Source organism: Acanthopagrus latus, chromosome 23 (genome assembly GCF_904848185.1).
Source record: "Acanthopagrus latus isolate v.2019 chromosome 23, fAcaLat1.1, whole genome shotgun sequence".
NCBI classification, from domain to species: Eukaryota; Metazoa; Chordata; class Actinopteri; order Spariformes; family Sparidae; genus Acanthopagrus; species Acanthopagrus latus.
Genome location: NC_051061.1, coordinates 11,545,434 through 11,566,653, shown reverse-complemented (window position 1 = coordinate 11,566,653; position 21,220 = coordinate 11,545,434). Strand labels below are relative to the sequence as shown.

The 21,220-nt window shown below is 40.7% G+C and overlaps 4 protein-coding genes across 8 annotated transcripts; 1 reads left to right on the top strand and 3 right to left on the bottom strand.

The window, feature by feature from the left end:
- Positions 1-290: 290 nt before the first annotated feature.
- On the bottom strand, positions 291-4,144 carry slc25a19 (solute carrier family 25 member 19). 3 transcript variants are annotated; one of them, XM_037088755.1, is made up of 7 exons: positions 3,994-4,144; positions 3,186-3,345; positions 2,741-2,896; positions 2,460-2,630; positions 1,476-1,656; positions 1,239-1,369; positions 291-1,156 (listed from the first exon to the last, which is right to left on the bottom strand). In XM_037088755.1, the coding sequence occupies exons 2-7, from the start codon at positions 3,315-3,317 to the stop codon at positions 941-943; spliced, it is 987 nt and encodes a 328-aa protein (XP_036944650.1). In that variant the 5' UTR covers positions 3,318-3,345; positions 3,994-4,144; the 3' UTR covers positions 291-940. The 3 variants fall into 3 exon arrangements, with proteins under 3 accessions (XP_036944650.1, XP_036944652.1, XP_036944651.1); XM_037088757.1 differs by lacking the exon at positions 3,994-4,144 and adding an exon at positions 3,960-3,983; XM_037088756.1 differs by lacking the exon at positions 3,994-4,144 and adding an exon at positions 3,582-3,881.
- On the top strand, positions 3,981-9,789 carry mif4gdb (MIF4G domain containing b). Of its 3 annotated transcripts, none has more exons than XM_037088761.1 (6): positions 3,981-3,999; positions 5,163-5,275; positions 5,485-5,594; positions 5,878-6,033; positions 6,506-6,598; positions 7,715-9,789. In XM_037088761.1, the coding sequence occupies exons 2-6, from the start codon at positions 5,197-5,199 to the stop codon at positions 7,940-7,942; spliced, it is 666 nt and encodes a 221-aa protein (XP_036944656.1). In that variant the 5' UTR covers positions 3,981-3,999; positions 5,163-5,196; the 3' UTR covers positions 7,943-9,789. The 3 variants fall into 3 exon arrangements, with proteins under 3 accessions (XP_036944656.1, XP_036944654.1, XP_036944655.1); XM_037088759.1 differs by lacking the exon at positions 3,981-3,999 and adding an exon at positions 4,229-4,379; XM_037088760.1 differs by lacking the exon at positions 3,981-3,999 and adding an exon at positions 4,381-4,495.
- Positions 8,302-17,640, bottom strand: LOC119013867. The gene is made up of 2 exons (XM_037088752.1): positions 10,995-17,640; positions 8,302-10,905 (listed from the first exon to the last, which is right to left on the bottom strand). The coding sequence occupies exon 1, from the start codon at positions 17,601-17,603 to the stop codon at positions 11,442-11,444; it is 6,162 nt and encodes a 2,053-aa protein (XP_036944647.1). The 5' UTR covers positions 17,604-17,640; the 3' UTR covers positions 8,302-10,905; positions 10,995-11,441.
- Positions 8,302-21,185, bottom strand: mrps7 (mitochondrial ribosomal protein S7). The gene is made up of 5 exons (XM_037088758.1): positions 21,070-21,185; positions 20,313-20,504; positions 20,142-20,205; positions 19,890-20,057; positions 8,302-19,799 (listed from the first exon to the last, which is right to left on the bottom strand). The coding sequence occupies exons 1-5, from the start codon at positions 21,111-21,113 to the stop codon at positions 19,578-19,580; spliced, it is 690 nt and encodes a 229-aa protein (XP_036944653.1). The 5' UTR covers positions 21,114-21,185; the 3' UTR covers positions 8,302-19,577.
- Between the last annotated feature and the right edge of the window lie 35 nt (positions 21,186-21,220).

The window sequence follows — 21,220 nt, the reverse complement described above, 5'->3', positions numbered from 1 at the left end:
CACTATTGGTACAGATGTTCAACACTTCATCGTCAACTGCAAAATGTGGTTTTTGCACAAAAGGAAATAATTAAGTGGCAAAGCTGAAAGATCCACTCAGAACGGACATATCTGTGGGCATTGTTCTAATTCTAAAAATGAAATGACAGACACTAAAAGTGAGCGATACTACTGCATAGTCAACTAAGCACATGCTTCACTTACTCACACTCGGAGGCATTAATCCAGGGGCTGCTGTTCGTGATTCACAACCAAACCTGGTATCCTCTGGTCAAAGCACAACAAAGAACTCAGTGTTTAAAAAGTTATATTTTATTTTAAAACAATGATCTTAAAGTTTCAGTGTTGGACAGACACGTAGGAGCAACCTGAGCCACTTAAGAGTTTCACTCAGCAGGAAAAACTGAACTCTCAATTAGCCGTTTGTTTGGCTGATAGTCAAACGGATGATATTTTGCACCACAGTATATAATAAATTAAATACCACACTGTACATGTTCTTTGTCTTCACACATACAACCACACAATAAAAGGACATTTTGCTGAACAATCCTCTTTCGATGTAATTGACTGAGATATGAATCAACATTGGCAAAAGTTATGATTTGTTAATAAAAGTCAGAACTTAAAATGTGCAAAGTTCAGTTTGAACACAAAATGTTATGACTCACATCTTTTAAAAACAAACATCAGTAACCCTTTGAAAGCCACTCTAAAACATGAAATACATTTTTTTAACCAATGCTCACAACATACAACACAAGGTGAGACAAATACAAAAATGAGGTTATGTTTTCCCTAACTTTTAAAACGTAAACGACATAAACCACCACCGATCATCGACCCAGTTGATAAATATGTCAAGTGTAAGCAACGAACAAGGCGAGAGTCTGTTTCTGATGTGCGTGATCATTACTTTTTTTTTTTTTTTGTCCCTTCATTATCTTTCCCCGAGGTCTTTGGTGAGGCCATTTGCTCTCCGTCCCTCCTTGACGTTATGTATGGCATTCAGGAAGAATTCATACCAAAAAAAGGTGAAGCCTGTTGACAATGCAGCTTTCACAAGGCTGGGCGAGAGGCCTTTGAAGAAGCCTCGGACGCCCTCCTCTTTGGCTATTTGAACCGCACAGTCCAGCAGGCCTCTATAACACCGCACCTGAATGACCGACGCAGGAGATGGTGCTTAAATACTCACAATAAGTGCTCCAAAATGTGACGTGTGATGCAAATGAGCTTACCTGTCCAAAGTGAGCTCTTGCTGCCTCAAAGCCCCCCACCTGCAGTCTCTTCTTGAAGAGGTCGAAGGGGTATGTGATTGCTTTGCTGATCATTCCCGCTCCACTGCCACAAACTAAGCTCCTCAGGTTTCCTTGAAGGAGGTGATAAAAAAGACTTCACATTGTTAATACTTCATATGTATGTGTGATGGTGTAATAAACGTAATGGACAGGATGGCGAGTTTGATTTCCACTGACCTCCTGAGCTTCCAGCTGTGGTTGGCGGAGCCAGCAGGTTTTTAAAGATGTTGTAGGTGAAGAACTGCAGCCCGGCGTAGGGAAACACTGCCACCAGTGTTGGAGACAGGCCACGGTAAAATGTCAGCACTCCCTCTGAGCGGCACATTGTTGACACAGCCTGCCGCAGGCTGCTGTACACCTGAGAAGACAGATGAGGAGTAATACTGGGTTTTGGCAGGGTTCATAAAGCTGAATGCCAGCCAAAGTAGGTAATAAGTGTGAATGCTGATTCAAAAAAAAACATTCATGCTTCTATTACACCTTTTTAGACCTGTTATGTTTTTTTTAAAATATTAAGCTTTTTTTGACTTGTGCACAAAAAATATATTTTCCAGCAATATCCCATGTTTTCACGACTTCACGGCAGTAAGTGACATTTCCTAATGATATACTCAAAATAGTTGTCAGTTAGCATCTAATCAATTCATTACTGCTGCTCTACAGAGCAAAAGAGAAAATATTTAGTAAATATTCACTGTCTTTTGTTAATAAGAATTAAGTTTTCTCTATGCTTTCTAAGGTCATTTGTCAGAATATTAAATACTATGCTTTTTTTAGCCCTCATGACCTGCAGATACCCTGTAATAAGCATCAGAGGAAACCAACATTTTGAAGTCTATCAAAATTTGCAACAACACAACTGATCATGACAAAACAAGCAAATTTAAATCAATTAGGCCTCTGAAGACAAATATTATTTGAGGTGCTTTGTTGTTTTTAGCATTAGTTTCTTCATATGGCTAAAACTTAAAACTGGGAATTCTATGGGCTGTTGTCTTCATTAGTTTGATTTCCACTGACATCCTGAGTTTCCACCTGTTTGACCTGTAATTACAGACTGACAGCTTTTTCAACAACATCAACCCATCCAATCAATAAAACAACTAGAAGAAGAGCTGTGACTTCAAGTTTAAGTAGTAAATGTCTGTTGACGAGTGCTACCTTGGGCTCTCCCTGAGCTGCAAAGCGTGTCCGCAGTGTGTCCAGAGGCTGGCAGACCACTGTGGCAGAGCAGGCAGCCAAACCGCCACACACAAAGTGAACTCCCGCTGTCTGGCTGTCGTACGGCGTCGTCTCGTGGACCACCTCAGTCAGCAACTCAAAACTGGCAAACTGCAAAGTGCACATACACAATTCAGTAAACTTTACTAATACAGGTGAGATAGCTTTGAGAGGTTTACTCGTTTATGTGAGGATGCAGTTTATGGTTTTAGAGGCCCTACCTGGACGGCCCCAAAGCAGATGGAGAGAAGCTGTGCAGGGATGTGGCCTTTCCAGAAAGCAGAGAGCCCCTCCTCTGAATGAATGCAGCGGGAGGCCTGAAATAACCCCCAATACTTCCCCTCCGGCCTCTGTGAAGACAGAGGTTCAATCTGAAGCTGTGGGGGGAAAAAAGGCAGACAACATTGACAGCATATTTAATTTAATGCAACAAAATGTGCCAAGCGAGTGCCAACCATATCAACAACAGATGATAAATATGCTTTAACACTACATCATTATGTTGTGTGATACTAACTCTAATATACAAGCTTCAGTATCTCAACGTCAAGTTCATTTCACAGTTTGAAAGGTGAAAATATTGAAAAATCTAAAATATACTGAAATTGATTTAAACATATTCAAAATCAAAACGAGTCCACAGAAAGTAAACAACTACATCATTACCTGAAATCTTATTTTGAGCACGTCCAGGGGGCTGATGAGGGCTCGGGTGACCATCCCAGCAGCTGACCCAGCCAGGGCTGCCTCCTCTGGGGAGAGGGGTGCACCCTGAGCCCCGGGGTCATAGCCCACCATGTTCCACTGCTTCAGATTTCTGTTAACACTGCAAACAAAGATCATGATTGGTTTGTCTTTTGTAATGTTTGCTCAATTTAAAAAAAAAAAAAAAAAGACTTAAATCAATTAGTTGGAAAATATCATACATCCATAAACACATCACATGCTACATATTCTCCACTAGCCGAAAGCATCTTTCCATTCTAAACATGCTCGGACATGAAACAGACTGTGTGATTTGAGAGAAAGGAAAAGTGAGCTAAAATTTCCGTTATTACTTACTGCACGCAGTGATTATTGATTTTTCTCCCACTTCTTGACGTTTTTTGTGAGAAATGTAGAAGGTAGCATAGGGGACAACCCAGACGTTTAATCCATGTCACAATAATAAGTGATTAATTCATGTGTCTATGGAAGGCTGTGCACACGTCTGTAGCACATCTCCCTTCGTAGGACATTTCAGACGCCATACCTTAAAATAGCGCAAGAGTGTAAACATCTAAACAAAACTGTCGACAGTATGATACAGTGTAGTATTAATGCCAATAACACGCACATGATACCAGGTACAGTAACAGTCACAACAGGTAGAGGACATGCAGTGGGACCTTGACTAGCCTAGCTAAGCTAACAACAACATAACAGCAGTTTACTTTGTACCGAGAGACTGGGCTGCAGTTAGAGGGACCGTTACCTTAAAGTAAGTCATTCATAAAAAATAAAATAAAATAAACTTCAGCTACGGTAAGTTCCAAAATCCAGTGATAACAGGACAAAAATTGGACTCCATCGCACGCCCAAAAATTGCTAATAGTACTTCCGGGTCAGACAACGCGTTCTCCACCTGTCAAAGCAGAAATAACGCAGCAAGATGTATCCCTCCCTCATCTGAACACACAGGAACTAACACAACCACGAAAGCTGTCGTTTCCCTCGTGGTCCCGTTATTTTTTCGGTGGAAAAGAGAGAGGCAGGGAGTCATCTTGTCGTGATAACAGTTCAGCTTCGAAAGGCTGTGTCTAGCGTAAGCTACCAAGTGGAATGACCAGCTTAGATGTGAAGAATTAGCGCAAATTTAAGGTACATTTTTGCATATCATTTTCGAAGTGTTAGTCATTGTTTTAATCTGTGCTTTCTGCCAACCCGTATGTAGTTAACGTTGACCCGTTTTCTTTCTTTTGGCGAGAGGTTGTAAGGTAAATTTAGGTTAAATAGTTAACGCTAGGTAACGTTAACTTATACAACTTGACGCTAACTGGTCTTAAGGTTTACGCTAACATTTAACGGTGTCCGCAGTTGAGTAGGTGCACACAAACTAGCTTGTGTTAATTCAAGATTAGTAATTATTAGCTGTAACAGTAAAACTGTGCTGGCGTTACATTTACTCTCGTTACCCAGCGATAAATCAAAATAACGTTACCCAAGTTGGCGTTTAGCTAATGCCAGATGCAACGTTCATGCTAATGTTAACCACACATGTAGCGTAAGCAACTTGTGTGTGGCTAATATGTAGGTGTTAATACGTTACGTATGAAAAGACCACTTTGGTCTTGTGCTGTGTGTTATCTGTTGATTCGGGGTGTCAGATGACCCATTGGTTGACCTGAGTTTGCCCGTGTAATCCCTCCTATCCCCCAGTGAATGAAGAGTGGGGAGCAGCCAGTTTGATGACAGCACAGCAGGATTTTTGTAGTTATTGTTGTCACACAAATTGTTCTGTGCTCTCTGTCTGTGATGTATTTTGTGCCCAGCAGGCTTGAAGCAGAACAGCAACCTGTTTGTGAAAAGCTTGCATTTCTTTTGAAAACACCTGCTATAATTTGACCACCTTTTAATGCAAAATGTGCTGTCTGATTTCCACAGTGGGACAGCTCTCAGGTGTAATTTGGTATCTATAATGGATAACTCCACTGACGATTACAAGATCCAGTCATTTGACCTGGACACGCAGATGTTGCTGAAAACAGCCTTGAAAGGTAAGCACGTTACTGTAGTCTTATCACTCAGTTACCGGAATTTCAGCATCATCACGTGTTGCAAACATCTCCAGTACTTTTCAAAATCATACCTGTGACATGTTGACCTGTTGCTGCATCGTAATTAATTAACAACTATTCAGCATCCACTGTGTGAATGACATCTGACTTCAACAATCTTTTTGCGAATGCATTTTTGTGTCTTTCAGATCCAAGTTCAGTGAACCTGGAGAAAGTATCCAGTATCATCATGGATCAGTCTTTAAAGGACCAAGTGTTCAGCAAAGAGGCAGGACGCATCTGCTACACCATTGTGCAGGTCTGTACTGTTTGCAGTTTCATGTGTCATTTGTCCATCACCATTTAAGAGTCCATCTTAGTTTGTTACATCAACGGCCTGAACACCATCGTAGCAGAGGTATTAATGAAACCAGAGCCGGACTTAAACATCTCATTGAGTGTCTTGAACCAAATTCTTAATCCTCTTACCTTATTAATGCCCAACTGGTAGTTTACACATGAGCAACAGGGAACTCTTAAGCCAGCTTACCCACACCACTGTGTTTCCTGACTTTTTGTGCACACCCCATCAACCCGTGCAGGCTGAGGCCAAGCAGAGCAATGGAAATGTGTTCCGGAGGAACTTGTTGAACCGGCTCCAACAGGAGTTCAAGGACCGCGAGGAGACAAGGAGGCGTTCGCTGCAGGAGTGGGTCTGCTATGTCACATTCATCTGCAACATCTTCGACTACCTCAAAGTAAGTCACTGATGATTCCCAACAAGATATTTCAAAATTGATCAGGTTATAATGTTTAAATCATGAATACAGAGCAGCATAGAATATATTTTCTTTAAGATGTCACCTTGAGACATCTTTGATTGCATCTTGTGTTTAGTGTCGCAGATGTAAATCTCCCCAAACTTCTGCCCAACACTAAATCTCTACATGTGCCTCTTTAAATGCTGTCTAAATGCAACATCTTGAATGTGCACAGATCTGTTTGTTTAGTTTGTCAATGGTGGGGAAAAGAGACAGGAATGTGTGACCCAGTTCACTTTCACATCTACTGGAGCTTGACTCAGGTTTCATCCTTGATAATGGCCCTTGTTGTTTTGCACAACTCAATGTATTCTCATTTTTTTCACTTCAGTTACAGTTTCGAGTTGAACACATGAGTCTTGATAGAAGTTTTTAGTCTTGTACTCTCTATTTATGTCTTGACATTTAGGTTAACAACATGCCTATGGTGGCCCTGGTCCATCCTGTGTTTGACTGTCTGATAAGGCTGGCCCAACCAGATGCTTTAATGAATGAAGAGGAGGTAACGAAGAAAGTCAAATTATTTCACCTTTTTATTCTTTTATTAAACCAAGAACACTGGCACTGATAGATACCATGCATGTAGGAAATTGTTTCCTATTTTCAGAATTTAGTAACAGCAGCTCTTCTCCAGTACACCATGCTGTATTCACTAAACTGTTTTCAGCTATCCTGCCTGAGGGTGTCATCTGAGGATGTTCTCTTACTGTGTTTTATGTCCATGTCCATAATCAGTCACCATAGATGTACAAAACAGTATCATCATCATCGACCTTTTCCAAAACAATACCATTTAGAAGAGACAGTTACATACCATATTACAACATCTTTGCAAAATATTCTATAGGAAATAATCTCTTATCTTAATTCATTAATGGGTAAAATTGTTGCACATTATTTTTTTTCAGTACAAGGCATCAAAAGAACTTGATAATAAGTTGTTGCCTCAAAGGCAAAAAAAGCCAGAGCATGTTGTGTTCTGGAGCAGAGATGTGCAACACGTTTTAATTAACCTCACATGTGAGAGAAAATCTTTGCGGGGCAATCACTGAATCACTGACCCATCTGCTATCTGTATGACAACGATATAGCCTCTAGAGGAAACAGTCATGTATACGGGCTTCCAGTGTTGCGAATGTCTATCTGGATAGCAGATAGAGATTGAGTCTATATATATGCTATATAGGGTGTAATTTATCTCACTATACATGGCAAACGTACCATATAGTCCACTGTATAATGTGTAGTTTTGGACAGAAAACAAAAAGATATATTCATATGAATATAGATACATTTCTAAAAAAAATGATAAAGAGCGAAATCTGCATTGGTTGTGTGTGTTCTACTTCTTTTTCTCTCAATATGAACTCTTAGCAAAATCTTGTCCCTTGCCTACAAATTTTGCAATCATATTCAGGTATCTGTTAATAGAGATTATGTGCATTTATTGCATATTGATGTTATAAGGAATATTATTATGACAACATCCTTTTGTTTTAGTCGATTTTCTTGGATTTACATGGCATTTTTCAAGAAAATGCACTTAAGAGTTTATGTTTCATGAGGGGTTCTTCACTACTCTGTAATTCACTGACCTCTCCTCCACCTCCATCTGCAGGTGGACTGCCTGGTGCTGCAGCTGCATCGCATCGGAGAGCAGCTGGAGAAGGTGAACAACCAGCGGATGGATGAGCTGTTCTTCCTGTTGCGGGATGGATTCCTGCTCCAGGAGGGCCTCACCTCCATGGCCCGTCTGCTGCTGCTGGAGATCCTGGAGTTCAGGGCTGGCGGCTGGATGCTCAGCAGCACCGCCCACAAGTACTACTACAGTGAAATTGCTGACTAGGATCGTTGAAAGGACATGGGTGCTGAGCAGCTGTTTCGCAGGTGTGTTAGCCAGCCTTCAAGCACCTTGGATACCTCTCCTTAGTCACCACTGATTATAAAACCAGCAACATCCTCCGGGAAATCAGTTAAGGGTTTTGTGCAGATTGCGTTTCATAAATTGTTTTTTAAAAAAAAAAGACTTTCATTTTGCTGGAGAGTTCTCTGCGTTTGATAATATTACTGAGACATGGTGCCGTGGATGTGGAACGTGCAATAGTTCACCAGGAGTTCAAGTTAAGTTAACGAGGTTTATCCACATTCAGGTACACTTATTTAAAGTTGATTGCAGCTGAAGAAGCTCAAGATATTTTTATGTTGTTTTTTTTTTTTATCTTACAGGCATTCCTGTTTTGAGAAAACCTTTCAAAGTCCAAGTTATTTTTACCAAATCCAAAGGACTTGGAACAGACATTCCAGTCAGATACAAGCTGATTTGGTCTTTGCTTTACTTTTTATTGTTGCGTGACCAATATTTGAATTGAACTTAAAATCAATATTTTACTTATTAAGTTGAAGATTTTAGCTTAGAATTTAAATTTTACTAAAGAGTGGAGATGCGGTTCAGAGGAATTTTTCTGCCTAATTTGTGTTTTAGGATTCCTGTGTTACTGCGTCTCTCTACATTTCGTTATGAGGCCGTTTTGTCAGATTAAACATTGTGTCTTAATTCAGGGATCTTCTTTAATTTTTTATGTGTTACAGCTCAACTTATCAATAAGTAAGATCAGTTACAGTTCATATTTAAGATGTGTTTCTACAGAAACTTGTTACACAAGTTGTGCCAACATAACAAAAACAGCATCATCCAATACAGGAGACTTGATAAAGCCTATGCTCTTAATTTGTAGTAGAGGTGCTAGAGGGCAGTGGTGGAGTACTCGGATTATTTACTTCAGTTACTATTACCTATACTCGTAAAAGTCCTACATTAGAAAATTGGAAGAATTACCAAAAGTAGAAGTGCCACCTTGGATCAGTGAAGTTGTATTTTAATTCAATATTATTTATTTGTTGTTCATATTTTGTATTATAATCTGAATCTGCAAAGCAGCTTGTAACTAAAGCTGAAGTAAAAAGCACCTTATACTAATGTAAAGTAGCAGAAAATATAAATGCTTGTGAAGTATCTCAAAATTGTACTTAAAACAGTACTTGAGTAAATGTGATAAGTTACTTTCAGCCACTGCTTGTATTTTCCCTCCCCTCACACATAATGCCAGTAATTGAGTATTTTACCTTTGAATGAGACTTCAACCTGCACAGGCGACACTATGTAGCTGAGCTCAGTTTTAAGTTTGCATCTGCTGTAACCTTTGTTGACACTCAGTGACGGCTTCATGGTCTTCAGCCAAAGCTGTGCCTTGGAATCAGACAGACACAAACGTAGGACAATATAACATCTGTCGTTATTTTTTTAAAAAGCGGCACCAGTAATGATATGTAAAAAGTTAATCCCAATATAAAATTTGGCTTGCAGAGACAAATCAGCTTTGATCAGTTCAGAGACAGAATCCTCATTGTTAGGAATGAAAATGTAGCCACTGTGACGATCTCTAATTGTGTTTGCAAGTTGATAAAAAAAATTAATTGAAACTGATTCTAAAGAATTAGATAAGGAGTAACAAATTTTGAATGCTGTAGACACTAATAGTCCCTAAAGGACACAATACTGACTGACTGCAATATATGTTTATATATTTTATTACACTGTTGCAACATTTTTACATCACTCAATTCCATTTTTTTATGGTTGGGTTGTACATTTAATGCAGATTTATTTGTTCTAATAAATCTTGGATGTTTTCATTAATGTGGTATAGTGTGTTTATTGGATGTGAAATAACAATACAGTTGTGCACCACAGCTTTATTGGACTGAAACCAACTTGTCAATAATATGGACGCTCATTTCCACCAATGTGCTCAAAGAAAATGATGTTATTATAAAGTGCCTTGATGAACAACACAAAGAAGCATGTTTTGATCTGACACCACTATTAATTAATTAGTGATCTCCCATGATGAAGTCCATTGATTTGCTGACCCATACATCCACACTGAATTCCTACATAAAAAGACTTTGACGCTCCAATATCATCAACTTGTTTCCTTCTTTATTCTCTTTCTTATTACTATGGCTTCAAGGTAGCTGTCTTACATGATCGTTGGGATTCGCTGAAATTACTGATGATGTACTGCTGTTTTTTAAAGGCCAGATTTGAAAAAAAAAAAAAAAAAACTGAATTGCAAAGAAACCGGACTTTTACATTTCCTGTGTCTGACCTGTAGAGCTCAGTATTTAAATCTGTTAAACAATCTCCTTTTCATTTATTTTCTTTGCTTTGCTAGTTTTCACAATTGAACATTATAAATGCAAAAGTACAGAAAAAAAGGAAGCCCTGAGGTGCAAGTGAGAATATTTTGTTAGCCTTATTTAAAATGTTTGCTCTGTAAAGGTGAAATTTTATTTTGTCTTGTGGATCTTTTTATTTCATTTTTTTTTTTTTTTTTTACATGAAAGGATAATATTGTTTTCATGAAAAAAAATCACTTAGTTTCACCAATGGGAAAAAAAAGATTCTCCTTAAAAAAGATTAAGGATTTTGGCAAGATTATGCTGGCAAAGATTGCAAGTCATATTTGTTATGTTATTTGTTACATGTTCAGGTTATTTGGTTTACTTTCGATAAAAATGAAATGTAACAACTTCAGTCACAGATATAGTGCCAAAAGAAAGGGCAGTGATGGTGGCGTCATCCACATACTTCATAACAGAGACCTCCTGATGACTGGGAGTGCAGTCCTGAGTATGACTCCCTCCCAAGCATGTGCAGACGCAAGTGTTCCTTTTACGGGTTTATTGAAGTCTCCGTCGTCTCTCCAACTCTCCACAACCATCCAAGGACCTCCGCAAACCGTGAAACTGGCAATACACAGTATTACAGTTCACATTAGCAAACTTTAAAGTCTCAAGTACAAAGATTCATAACGAAAATAAAGACAAATAAATACCTCGTTGGCTGCATGCTATGAAAGGAAATCTGTAGGTCTTCTATCTTCAGTCTTCACTGTAGTTTATGCTATGTTCTTTTGATATCAACTTGTCTATCACATCTTAGCTGTTCACACGAAGTGACCATGTTCACAACTCTCTGCCGTCAGACAAACGCTACAGGCAGCCTAGCAGCAACGTAGGTGTCAAAATAAAAGTACCCTTGACTTTCATAATAAAAGCATGGAAAAATGACAAAAATCTAATAATTCTCAAAATGAGTTTCTTATACAAAATGAAAAGAAATCTTACATGAATATGAAAATAAAAATAGCAACAGTTACACTCCCATCAAATCGCACCAATCTTACTGTGGGATTTCTCAATACTTAAAGACTGTTGCAAGTCACTCTTAAACATTATCAAACTTTACCACTCAACAAGGAATGATGGAAACATTAAGCATCTTAATCTGCTTCAATTAAGGTCACAAGCTTGTGTATGGGTCTATCAAGAAACACTGTTTTAGTTGTGGGTTTACCCTTGCCATCGAATGTGGTGTCACTAACCAGCAATCTGACTTTTCTCACCCTATCATCTGACTCTGGATAGACTTCTGCTATTTTGGCCAGCTTCCATTCGTTTCGTGGTGCTTGCTCATCTTGCAAAAGCACGATGTCGTTCACTTTCATGTTTCTTCTGTTCTTCTGCCATTTTTGTCTTGGTTGTAAACTTAGTAGGTATTCTTTTTTCCAACGAATCCAAAATTCATTGGCCAAATATTGAACTTTGCGCCACCTCTTTTGAAGATACAGGTCTTCTTTGACGAACTGTCCAGGTGGAGGAAGGATGATAGTGGACTTCATCGTGAGAATGTGGTTCGGGGTCAAAGGTTCGGGTGCAGATGGGTCATTCAAATGTTCAACGGTGAGTGGTCTGCTATTGACAACTGCCAACACTTCATATAAGAAAGTTCTTAGAGAGGAGCTGTCCAATCTTTGTGCTGACTCGTCGAGAATGGCAGTGAGAACACTCCTTATTGTTCTGATTTGTCTTTCCCAGACGCCACCCATGTGGCTTGCCGCTGGGGGATTCATTAGAAATTCACATCCTAGAGCCTTGACTCTTTCTCCTTCCATTCCTTTCATGAGTTCTGTGAACTCTCTCCTTGCGCCGATGAAGTTGGTTCCTTGATCGCTTCTAAGTTGACGAACATTTCCTCTTATGGCAATGAACGCTCTTAGAGCATTGATGAACGCATCAGTGGTCATGTCGTCGAGCACTTCTATGTGAATAGCTCTTGAACATAGACAGGTGAATAAAAGTCCATATCTTTTAACCTCTTTTCTCCCGTCTTTTACATAGATAGGGCCGAAGCAATCTATGCCGGTGTAGGTGAACGGAGGGGTCGTTTCCATTCTGTCTTGAGGTAAGTTACCCATCTTTTGTTCCTCAGTACATCTTCTGTACTTTCGACACTTGACACATTTGAAGATGTGTGACGATACTACGCTACTACTTCCCAGGATCCACCATCCGTTAGCTCGCAGTTCGTTCAAAGTCAGTCCACGTCCCTGATGATGAACCTTTTCGTGGAAATGCTTGATAAGTAGAGCTGATATGTGGCTGTTCTTCGGAAGTATAGCTGGATGCTTTATGTGTGGATGTAACGCGGCTTGACTTAAGCGTCCTCCCACTCTTAGCACTTCGTCTTCATCCACCACTGGACTTAACTTGTTCAGGTTGCTGTACTTGGTCTTGGCTATAACTTCCCTTACTTTCAAGCTCTTTATCTCATCTGGGAACGCTTCCTCTTGGACTAGCTTGATGATAGCAATTTCTGCTTCCTTCCTTTCTTCTAAACTTGTACTCTCATTCGTTCTTTGTTTCACACCTTTGTGTTCTTTGACTCGTCGTTTTAATCTGGCAACTGCTTGTACTACCCTTGACCAGTCGGAAAACTTCTCAAGGCGGTCCAGTAACGATCGGTCTTCTTTTGCCTTAGTGTTAAACACTACAGCCTTACGAAGCTCAGGATCATCATCTTTAACTTCTCCCACCTTGCATTCTCGGACAGGTAATTCTTTGTGCCAAAGAAACTTCGGTCCAGAGAACCAGTTGGATGTCTTAAGTTGCTCTGCAGTCAACCCTCGCGAAGCATGATCTGCCGGATTGTCCTCAGATGCAACATAGGCCCATTGCTCAGGCTTTGTGCTTGACTTGATTCTCTGTATTCGATTGGCTACGAATACTTGGAATCTTTTGGCGTTATTGTTTATGTAGCCAAGAACGACTGTGGAATCCGTCCAGAAGTATTCCTTCAGGTCTTGGATTTCCAGCTCGCTTCGAAGCATGTCGCTGGCTCGAACTGCAACTACTGCCGCAGACAGCTCAAGTCTTGGTATCGTCATGACTTTGGTTGGCGAAACTCGTGACTTTCCCATCACTAAACTGCAATGGACTTCATCGGATTCGTCAACAGCTCGAAGGTAAGTACATACACCATATCCTGAGGTACTTGCGTCACAGAAGTGGTGAAGTTCATACTTCTTGATGTTCCCGAAATTCGTAGGTAAGTAACATCTTCTGACTTCCATGTCAGCTAAGTTGGGTAGATCTCTAATCCAAGACTCCCACTGAGGTCTTAGGCTTTCTGGCAGCTCTTCGTCCCAGCCGATCTTTTCTCTGCACATCTGCTGGAGAATCTGCTTTCCAAGGAGGACGAAGGGCGCCATGAATCCCAACGGGTCATAGACTGAGGCTACAGTAGAGAGCACACCTCTTCTTGTCGATGGATTGGACTTTACTTGAATTCTGAACTTGAACGAATCGGACGTGATGCACCACTCTACTCCTAGCGCTCTTTCCATGTGAGGCAGACTCAAAGCCATGTCTTGATCTTTGATTACAGCACATTCCTCTTCTGGAATGGATTCCATCACTTTCTCATTGTTAGAAACAAACTTGTGTAGTCTTAACTTGCCTGCTTGGCAAAGTTCGCTTGATTCCTTCACAAGATGAATGGCCTCCTTTTCTGTGGGAACGCTCGCGAGCCCATCATCTACATAGAAATTTCTTTGAATGAAGCGTATGGTGTCTTCGCCGTACTGACCCTGCCCTTGAGCTGCCAGGTGTTTCAGGCCAAAGTTGGCACAACCAGGGGACGAAGCCGCACCAAACAGGTGGACCTTCATTCTGTAGGTAGATGGCTTGCTTTCCAAGTTACCGCTCTCCCACCAAAGGAATCGTAGGTAATCTTGGTCTTCGACTTTCACGTGAAATTGATGAAACATCCTTTCAATGTCGCACATCACTGCGACTAAGCCCTTTCGAAATCTGCACAAGACACCCACCAGTGTATTCGTCAGGTCAGGTCCAGTGAGCAGATGGTCATTGAGACATGTTTCTTGAAACTTGGCTGAACAGTCAAATACCACCCGTATTCTCCCCGGTTTGTGTGGATGATAAACTCCGTGGTGCGGAATATACCAAGCGGGACTGTTCTCAATTTCTTCTTCCGGGACCTTCTCTGCATCACCACGTGAAATGATGTCAGTCATAAAATTCACATAGTCTTTGTAGTATGCTTCATTTTTTCTTAACTTCCTTTCAAGACACTGTAAGCGATGTACTGCACATATTTTATTGTTGGGTAGCTTTGGTCTTTCTTCTCTGAACGGCAATGGCATTTCAAGGTGACCATCGTCTTTCTGTCTTATGTTTTCTCTCAATTTAGACAGAAACTTAAGATCATCTTGAGACACAATATCCTCTTCTCTAGCTCTTTCTGAGAAGTCTAATTCAAGGACTTTAATGATGTCTGAAGGGGTAATTTCCTTGACTTTGGATCTGTTCACATAATGAACTTCTGTCTTCAGATTGAGAGAAGAGTCGACTCTTGGCGTCACTTGTCTCACTACTATGCGGTGACTAATTCCAATTGCATCTCCATACTCTACGCAGGGATTCCCATGGCCGACAATACTCCATCCGAGATCTGTGCGTTGTGCATAGGGCTGATTTTCTTGTCCAGACACAATTTCTCTTGGCAGTAGCGCTTCTGAGCAGTTGTAGCCGATGAGCAAGCCTACCTCACAGTCCTGCAGAGGGGCTACTTCATCTTGGAGGTGCTCTAGGTGCGACCAAGCCTTTGCAGTTTCGCCAGTTGGTATGTGAGTTTTGTTGGCTGGAATAAAGTCACGCGTGTAGGATGGTGGTAAGCTGATTCTTTTGCTGGAGTAAAAGCCTCGAACATTCAGGTTCTTTACTCGCTGAGAATTAACTACTGTGGTTCTTGACGTCATAGTAGAGAGCTTCAACTTGACTTGTTCTTTATCTGCCTCCAAAGCATCAGCTACTTCACTTAGCACGAAAGTTGTGTCGCTTTGGGAATCTAACAGTGCATATACAAGCACCTCTTGTGCTGGCTGAGAGGCGGACGATAGCCAGACAGGAATTATTGCAGCTGTTTGCACAGTAGCTTCATCCTGGATGACTCGTAGAGTAGAAGCTGTAGCAGTTTCTTTAGGTTGTGCTGCTTGAGGTTTTGGTTTATTCTTTTCTTGCTTTTGGTTATTTGACTTCTCTTGAGCTTGGCTTTGCTTAACTTGTGGTGCCTTTTGCTCTCCTTGATCTCTCTCCTCGTGCAGACAGGTAGGATGCCGCTTGTTGCATGTGTCACAAACACTCCTACTGTTGCAGCTCTTTGAGAGATGACCTGGCTTGAGGCACCCAAAGCATAGCTTTTCAGCTTGAACAAACTTCACTCTATCTGGAACGTCTTTCTCTGCAAACTTCCTGCATATGTGCAAGGTATGCCCATTCTTCTTACAGAAGACACACGTTTTCACAGTCTCTTCATTAGAAGATGTAGTCAATGTCTTTGCTTTAACATTTTGTTGTCTTTGTTGCTTTGGCTTTTCAGTTTCACCTTGCTTTAGCGCTTGCAACGATGTAACTGGGTTACAGGCTATTTTCGCTTCTCTTATCAGAAACTTCATGAATTGGCTGAAGGAGGGGAACTGGCCACTCTGCTCCTCCATTTCCATGACTCTCCGGTTCCATCTTGCGGTTAGCCAGTCCGGTAACTTTGCAAGAATCCTCCTATTCTCATTACAGTCATTGAGGATCTCAAGTGCCTTGACATGGACCATGGCGGCTTCGCAGCTCCGGAGAAAGTCGACAAACTCTCTTAGCTCAGTGCTGTCTTTAGGTCCAATCTTGGCCCATGCTTGAAGCTTGTCTCTATATGCCTTTGCAACGGTGAATGGATTTCCGTATCTCTCCTCCAAAATCTCCCATGCCGCAGCATAGGCAGACTCGGTTCCGAGTAGGAAGTAGCCATCCAGTGCATTCTTAGCTTGTCCGCTCACATATTTGCGAAGATAGTATATCTTCTCTTTGTCTTGAATGTTCTTTTGGTCGATCAGAGTTTTAAACGACAGCTTCCAATCACTGTACTTTAACGGATCCCCGCTGAATATTGAAGGCTCAGGGACTGGAATTCTATTGTTGTTTAAAGCATCTGCGAGTACCTTTATGAGCTCTACTGTGCTCTGATTTGAAGAGCTGATCACAGGTTGTGGGGCAGAAGGTATGGACGAGGGCAGACAACTTGTAGGACATGGTGGCTTAATGTCTGCTACTGTCTCATGACATGGAATGCCTTTAGATTCTTCCTTTATGCCAAGACCTTGATCATACACCTGCATTCTTGCACGTGCTGCAGTAAGCTCCTTCACTGCTTCTAATTGCTTTAATTTTCTTCGTTTTTCGTCTAAAGTTATCTGTAGAGCTGTGTGCTCCTCCTCTTGTTGAGCTTTCATTTTGGCTTCCTCTTCTTCTCTCTTTATCCTCCTCTTCACCTCCTCTTCTTCTTGCTCTAAGCGACGCTTTATGGCCGCTGCCTCCTGAGCCGCTATCTTCCTTTTAGCCTCTGCCTCTAGGCGCTGTATTTCCAATTGTTCTCTTTCTTGTTCTTGTAACACTTGTAGAACAGCTTGGCTTGCTGCAGCATCCGCAGCGGCTTCTTGGCGCTTCACGGAAGACGCTCTTGAGTGCTCTGAGGGACCCTTCAAGATGGAGGTAACTGAGTCGAATTCACTTTTACTTGAATTCCAAAGTGAGCCTGCTTCTGGCCAATCTTGCTCTTCTTCTTCTGGAATCTTTCCATCCAGGCGACTTGAAGCTCTAGAGAGGATGAAGCCCGAAACCTCTACACACAGGTCTACCTTTCGCCGCACTTCTTGGTCTGGCGTTGAGACTCTGCGTAGATCGTCATAGATGCGCTGCACATCAGCAGAAAGGCCACTGACATCTCCGAGGATATCATTAAGCACACTCTCTGATAACTGTGTTGACTTTGTTAATGACTGCTTAGAGAATTTAACAAGCGTTCTCCATTTTCTGTAAATGTAGTCAAACTTTTGTTGAAGTCCTTTAATTTTCTCGTCTTGCAGTGCTTGACCCTTCTCTGTTAGTGTACGGATTCGTTCACCACGTCTGGGCTGCTGCGCTTCCTCCTGCTGAGGCTCAGCATCACCTGCTTCATCTTCGGAAGGGCCTTGAAGATTCTCACTTTCCCTAACACTATCCTCTACCTGAGTAGTGGACTCACTTGGCTCTGCCATAATTAAGTGACTGAGTTAAACTAAGTGAATGTCAATATCAAAATGTAAAATGTAAATAAAGTTTGCATTAACTTCAATGCCTTATCAAATTTAAAAGTCTGTTAAATGTCCTTATGTTGAAATGTTATGAACTATACTTTTAGGTAGCAATATGCTCAAGTAGCTCAGAAAGTATTTACAAACTGAAAATGTAGCTTAAATAAATGGTTCTCTTAGAACACCTCTGAAACTTAAATATCAGTAATCAGTAATATCAGCAAGTAGCCTTCACTTTACATTACCAAAACACACTTTAAATTGTGAAATTCAAAACGAAATATTTTCACCTTTAACTTTTAAGCATTTATCATGCACCTTGAAAAGTATTCACTTTTAAATTTAAACCTTAAACTTTTAACTTAGCAAGCCTCAATTCAGTGTTTTCTGGGCAAATGCATTACAATAACACATTAGATCAACCAGCCATCTTATCCATGAACCTTTAAAACAACTCTTAAGGCTAATGCTTAGCACACTCTTAACGTTAATGTCCACGTTCTTATGGCTTGATCGACCACGTGTTCAATGCACACTCATTTGCTAGCCACCGGGTTGAAGTTAGCTTGCTCTTCAACTTGCTGCTTCACCGCCGTCGGCGAACGTTCCGAGCTTCACTGGCGTCGGTGAACAGCCCGAGTTTCACTATGACTCCCTCCCAAGCATGTGCAGACGCAAGTGTTCCTTTTACGGGTTTATTGAAGTCTCCGTCGTCTCTCCAACTCTCCACAACCATCCAAGGACCTCCGCAAACCGTGAAACTGGCAATACACAGTATTACAGTTCACATTAGCAAACTTTAAAGTCTCAAGTACAAAGATTCATAACGAAAATAAAGACAAATAAATACCTCGTTGGCTGCATGCTATGAAAGGAAATCTGTAGGTCTTCTATCTTCAGTCTTCACTGTAGTTTATGCTATGTTCTTTTGATATCAACTTGTCTATCACATCTTAGCTGTTCACACGAAGTGACCATGTTCACAACTCTCTGCCGTCAGACAAACGCTACAGGCAGCCTAGCAGCAACGTAGGTGTCAAAATAAAAGTACCCTTGACTTTCATAATAAAAGCATGGAAAAATGACAAAAATCTAATAATTCTCAAAATGAGTTTCTTATACAAAATGAAAAGAAATCTTACATGAATATGAAAATAAAAATAGCAACAGTTACACTGAGTGTACAGTTTGAACACCACCAAAAGACTGCAACATGTTTATATATTTTATTACACTGTTGCATTTTTACATCACTCAGTGCACTGGGTTATGCATTAAATGCAGATTTATTTGTTACAATAACTTGTAAATGTTTTGTTAATCTGGTATAATGTGTTTATTGGATGTTAATTATCAATACAATTGTGCACAACTGTGTATTCAACAGAATTCAATTTGTCAACAATATAGAAGCAAATTTCCATCAGTGTGATGAAAAGAAAAGTTCCTGTTTGTACCTTTAATGATGATTTCATCTCAAAATTGAGTGAAGCTTTCTAATAGTCATATCTTACCGTCATTATAATTAACACCGAGATACTAACTAGATCTTTTTAAAATACTTAGTCATTATTTTAGAAAACTTTTTATGTTGAGATACTAAACTATTTTTGTGAGAAAGTTTCTCATTTATTGACTTAAACAAAAATCATATCCATCATATTGGTGGAAATGGGCTTCCATACAATACAAAAAATCCATGTTACCCTTTACACTGTTGTCCAACACTTTTTACATTGTAGTTCTTTCACCACCAGATTTTCATAGCATTCACTTATTTACAATAGGACTTTAAGCAAAAAAAAACAAAAAAAAACAACAACAACAAAAAACAAAATCTGTCACTGAATTGACCCTCTGTGGCCAACGCATCTGTCCAGTCTGAGAGTCTGAAGGAACATTTGCACTGACAGCGTTTCAGTCCTGAGTGGTTTCTTTCTACCACCAGCGGTAGTGAGCGTACGCTCTGTTGGCTTCGGCCATCTTGTGCAGCTCATACTTCTTCTTGATGACGTTGCCCTCCTTGATTGACGCTGCCAACAGCTCCTGGGAAAGTTTTTCATACATGTGTGTGCGTCTGTGTTTGTTGTCCCTGCACTCTGTGATCATCCATTTCATGGCGAGGAAGCGGCGTCGGCTGTCCGTAAGAGGGATGGGCACCTTGGGGATCAAACAGAATGTAATTAGACTTCATGTTTTCGTTGGCATAAGAACAAGAGGAAAAGACTATTGCTTTGCCTCATCGCTGACCTGGTAGAACTTTCCACCTTTCTGTATGCTGGCCAGCCCAACGACAGGCTTACAGTTCTCCATAGCCTGGTGGAAAATAAAGTAGGGGTCACACTCGATCTCTTCCTTCTTCCCTTCTGGAGCTTTGTGGTATTTTTCCACCTGTTTCCTCTTTATGTGCTCCAGGGTCTGAAAGCAGAAAGACACATTGTGGTCATTCATACTGGGCCAACAGTATATATTTCGGCTTGAGATCAGGGCTCGCTTTCTTACCTGTGTCATGATCTCTTTGGCCAGCGCCTTGTTTCCACCTTTCATCATCATGTTGACAAATTTACTGAAAAGTAAGGACAATAACGGATTACCTGACAGCAACTCTCAGATGGTAAGTTTTATATTAAACATCTGACATCTTCCTGCAGTGAGCTGGGGTGTGTGTTCTACCTGAGGACTGGGTCATCAAAAAGAGAGCTGGTAACTCCATTGGTGGCAGCCTTGATGGGTCGGTGCGTTTTGAGCTTCTGCTGCTCCTGCTCCTCAGGACTCAGCTCTGCCTCTGGTCTACTGTAGGCCTCCTTCCGGACCTCTGGCTCCAGATAGTAAGGGTTGTATCTCGTCCATCTCACCAGGAACACCCTGCAAACAAAGGACACATGAGTTGTTGATTCAAAGACCCACAGGCTGTGAATTGCCAAATCCCTCCAAATTGTTTTTTGCCAATAAATCTTGGTCTCCATTGCTGTTTTTCTTTTCTTCAATTCTATATTATTGTAAAATGAATAACAGGGCTTTGGACTGTTAGTTGAACAAAACAAGAAACTCTGTCTAATTAGGCTTTGGAAAGTGTTATTACTGTTTTCTGGCGCTTAGAGCAAACGATTAAATAAACGTGGTGCGACAATGTCATAGTTTTAAACACTTTATGACATACATTATCAATTGGCTGATTGTAAAAACATCGACAATAATGACGGTAGCGAATTAGTAACTAAAAGAACAGGTTTATTGCTGTGACAGTGTGTGACTGGATATTCACGTTAGCTGGTGTTTAGCGTAAGAGCTAGTTTGCTTTGCAACCACGCAAATTAAATTAATGGTTTGATTCTGAGTTGAACAAAAACGCACCCCGAGCACATTCCGCTGTAACAGACAACTAACACAGCATGTTAATAGGGTGTATCTTCATGAAAATAATAATTACCTTGGTGTCCAAGGTTTTAATAATCCTGAGATGGAAGCAGCCATCTTGGAAATGTGACCGTCAGTTCGGACCCCAGAATAGTAGCTCCTGCAGACGCCTTAGCAGAAAAAAAAGCAAAAATCGAAATAAGCGTTTCATTCAGCATATCTTA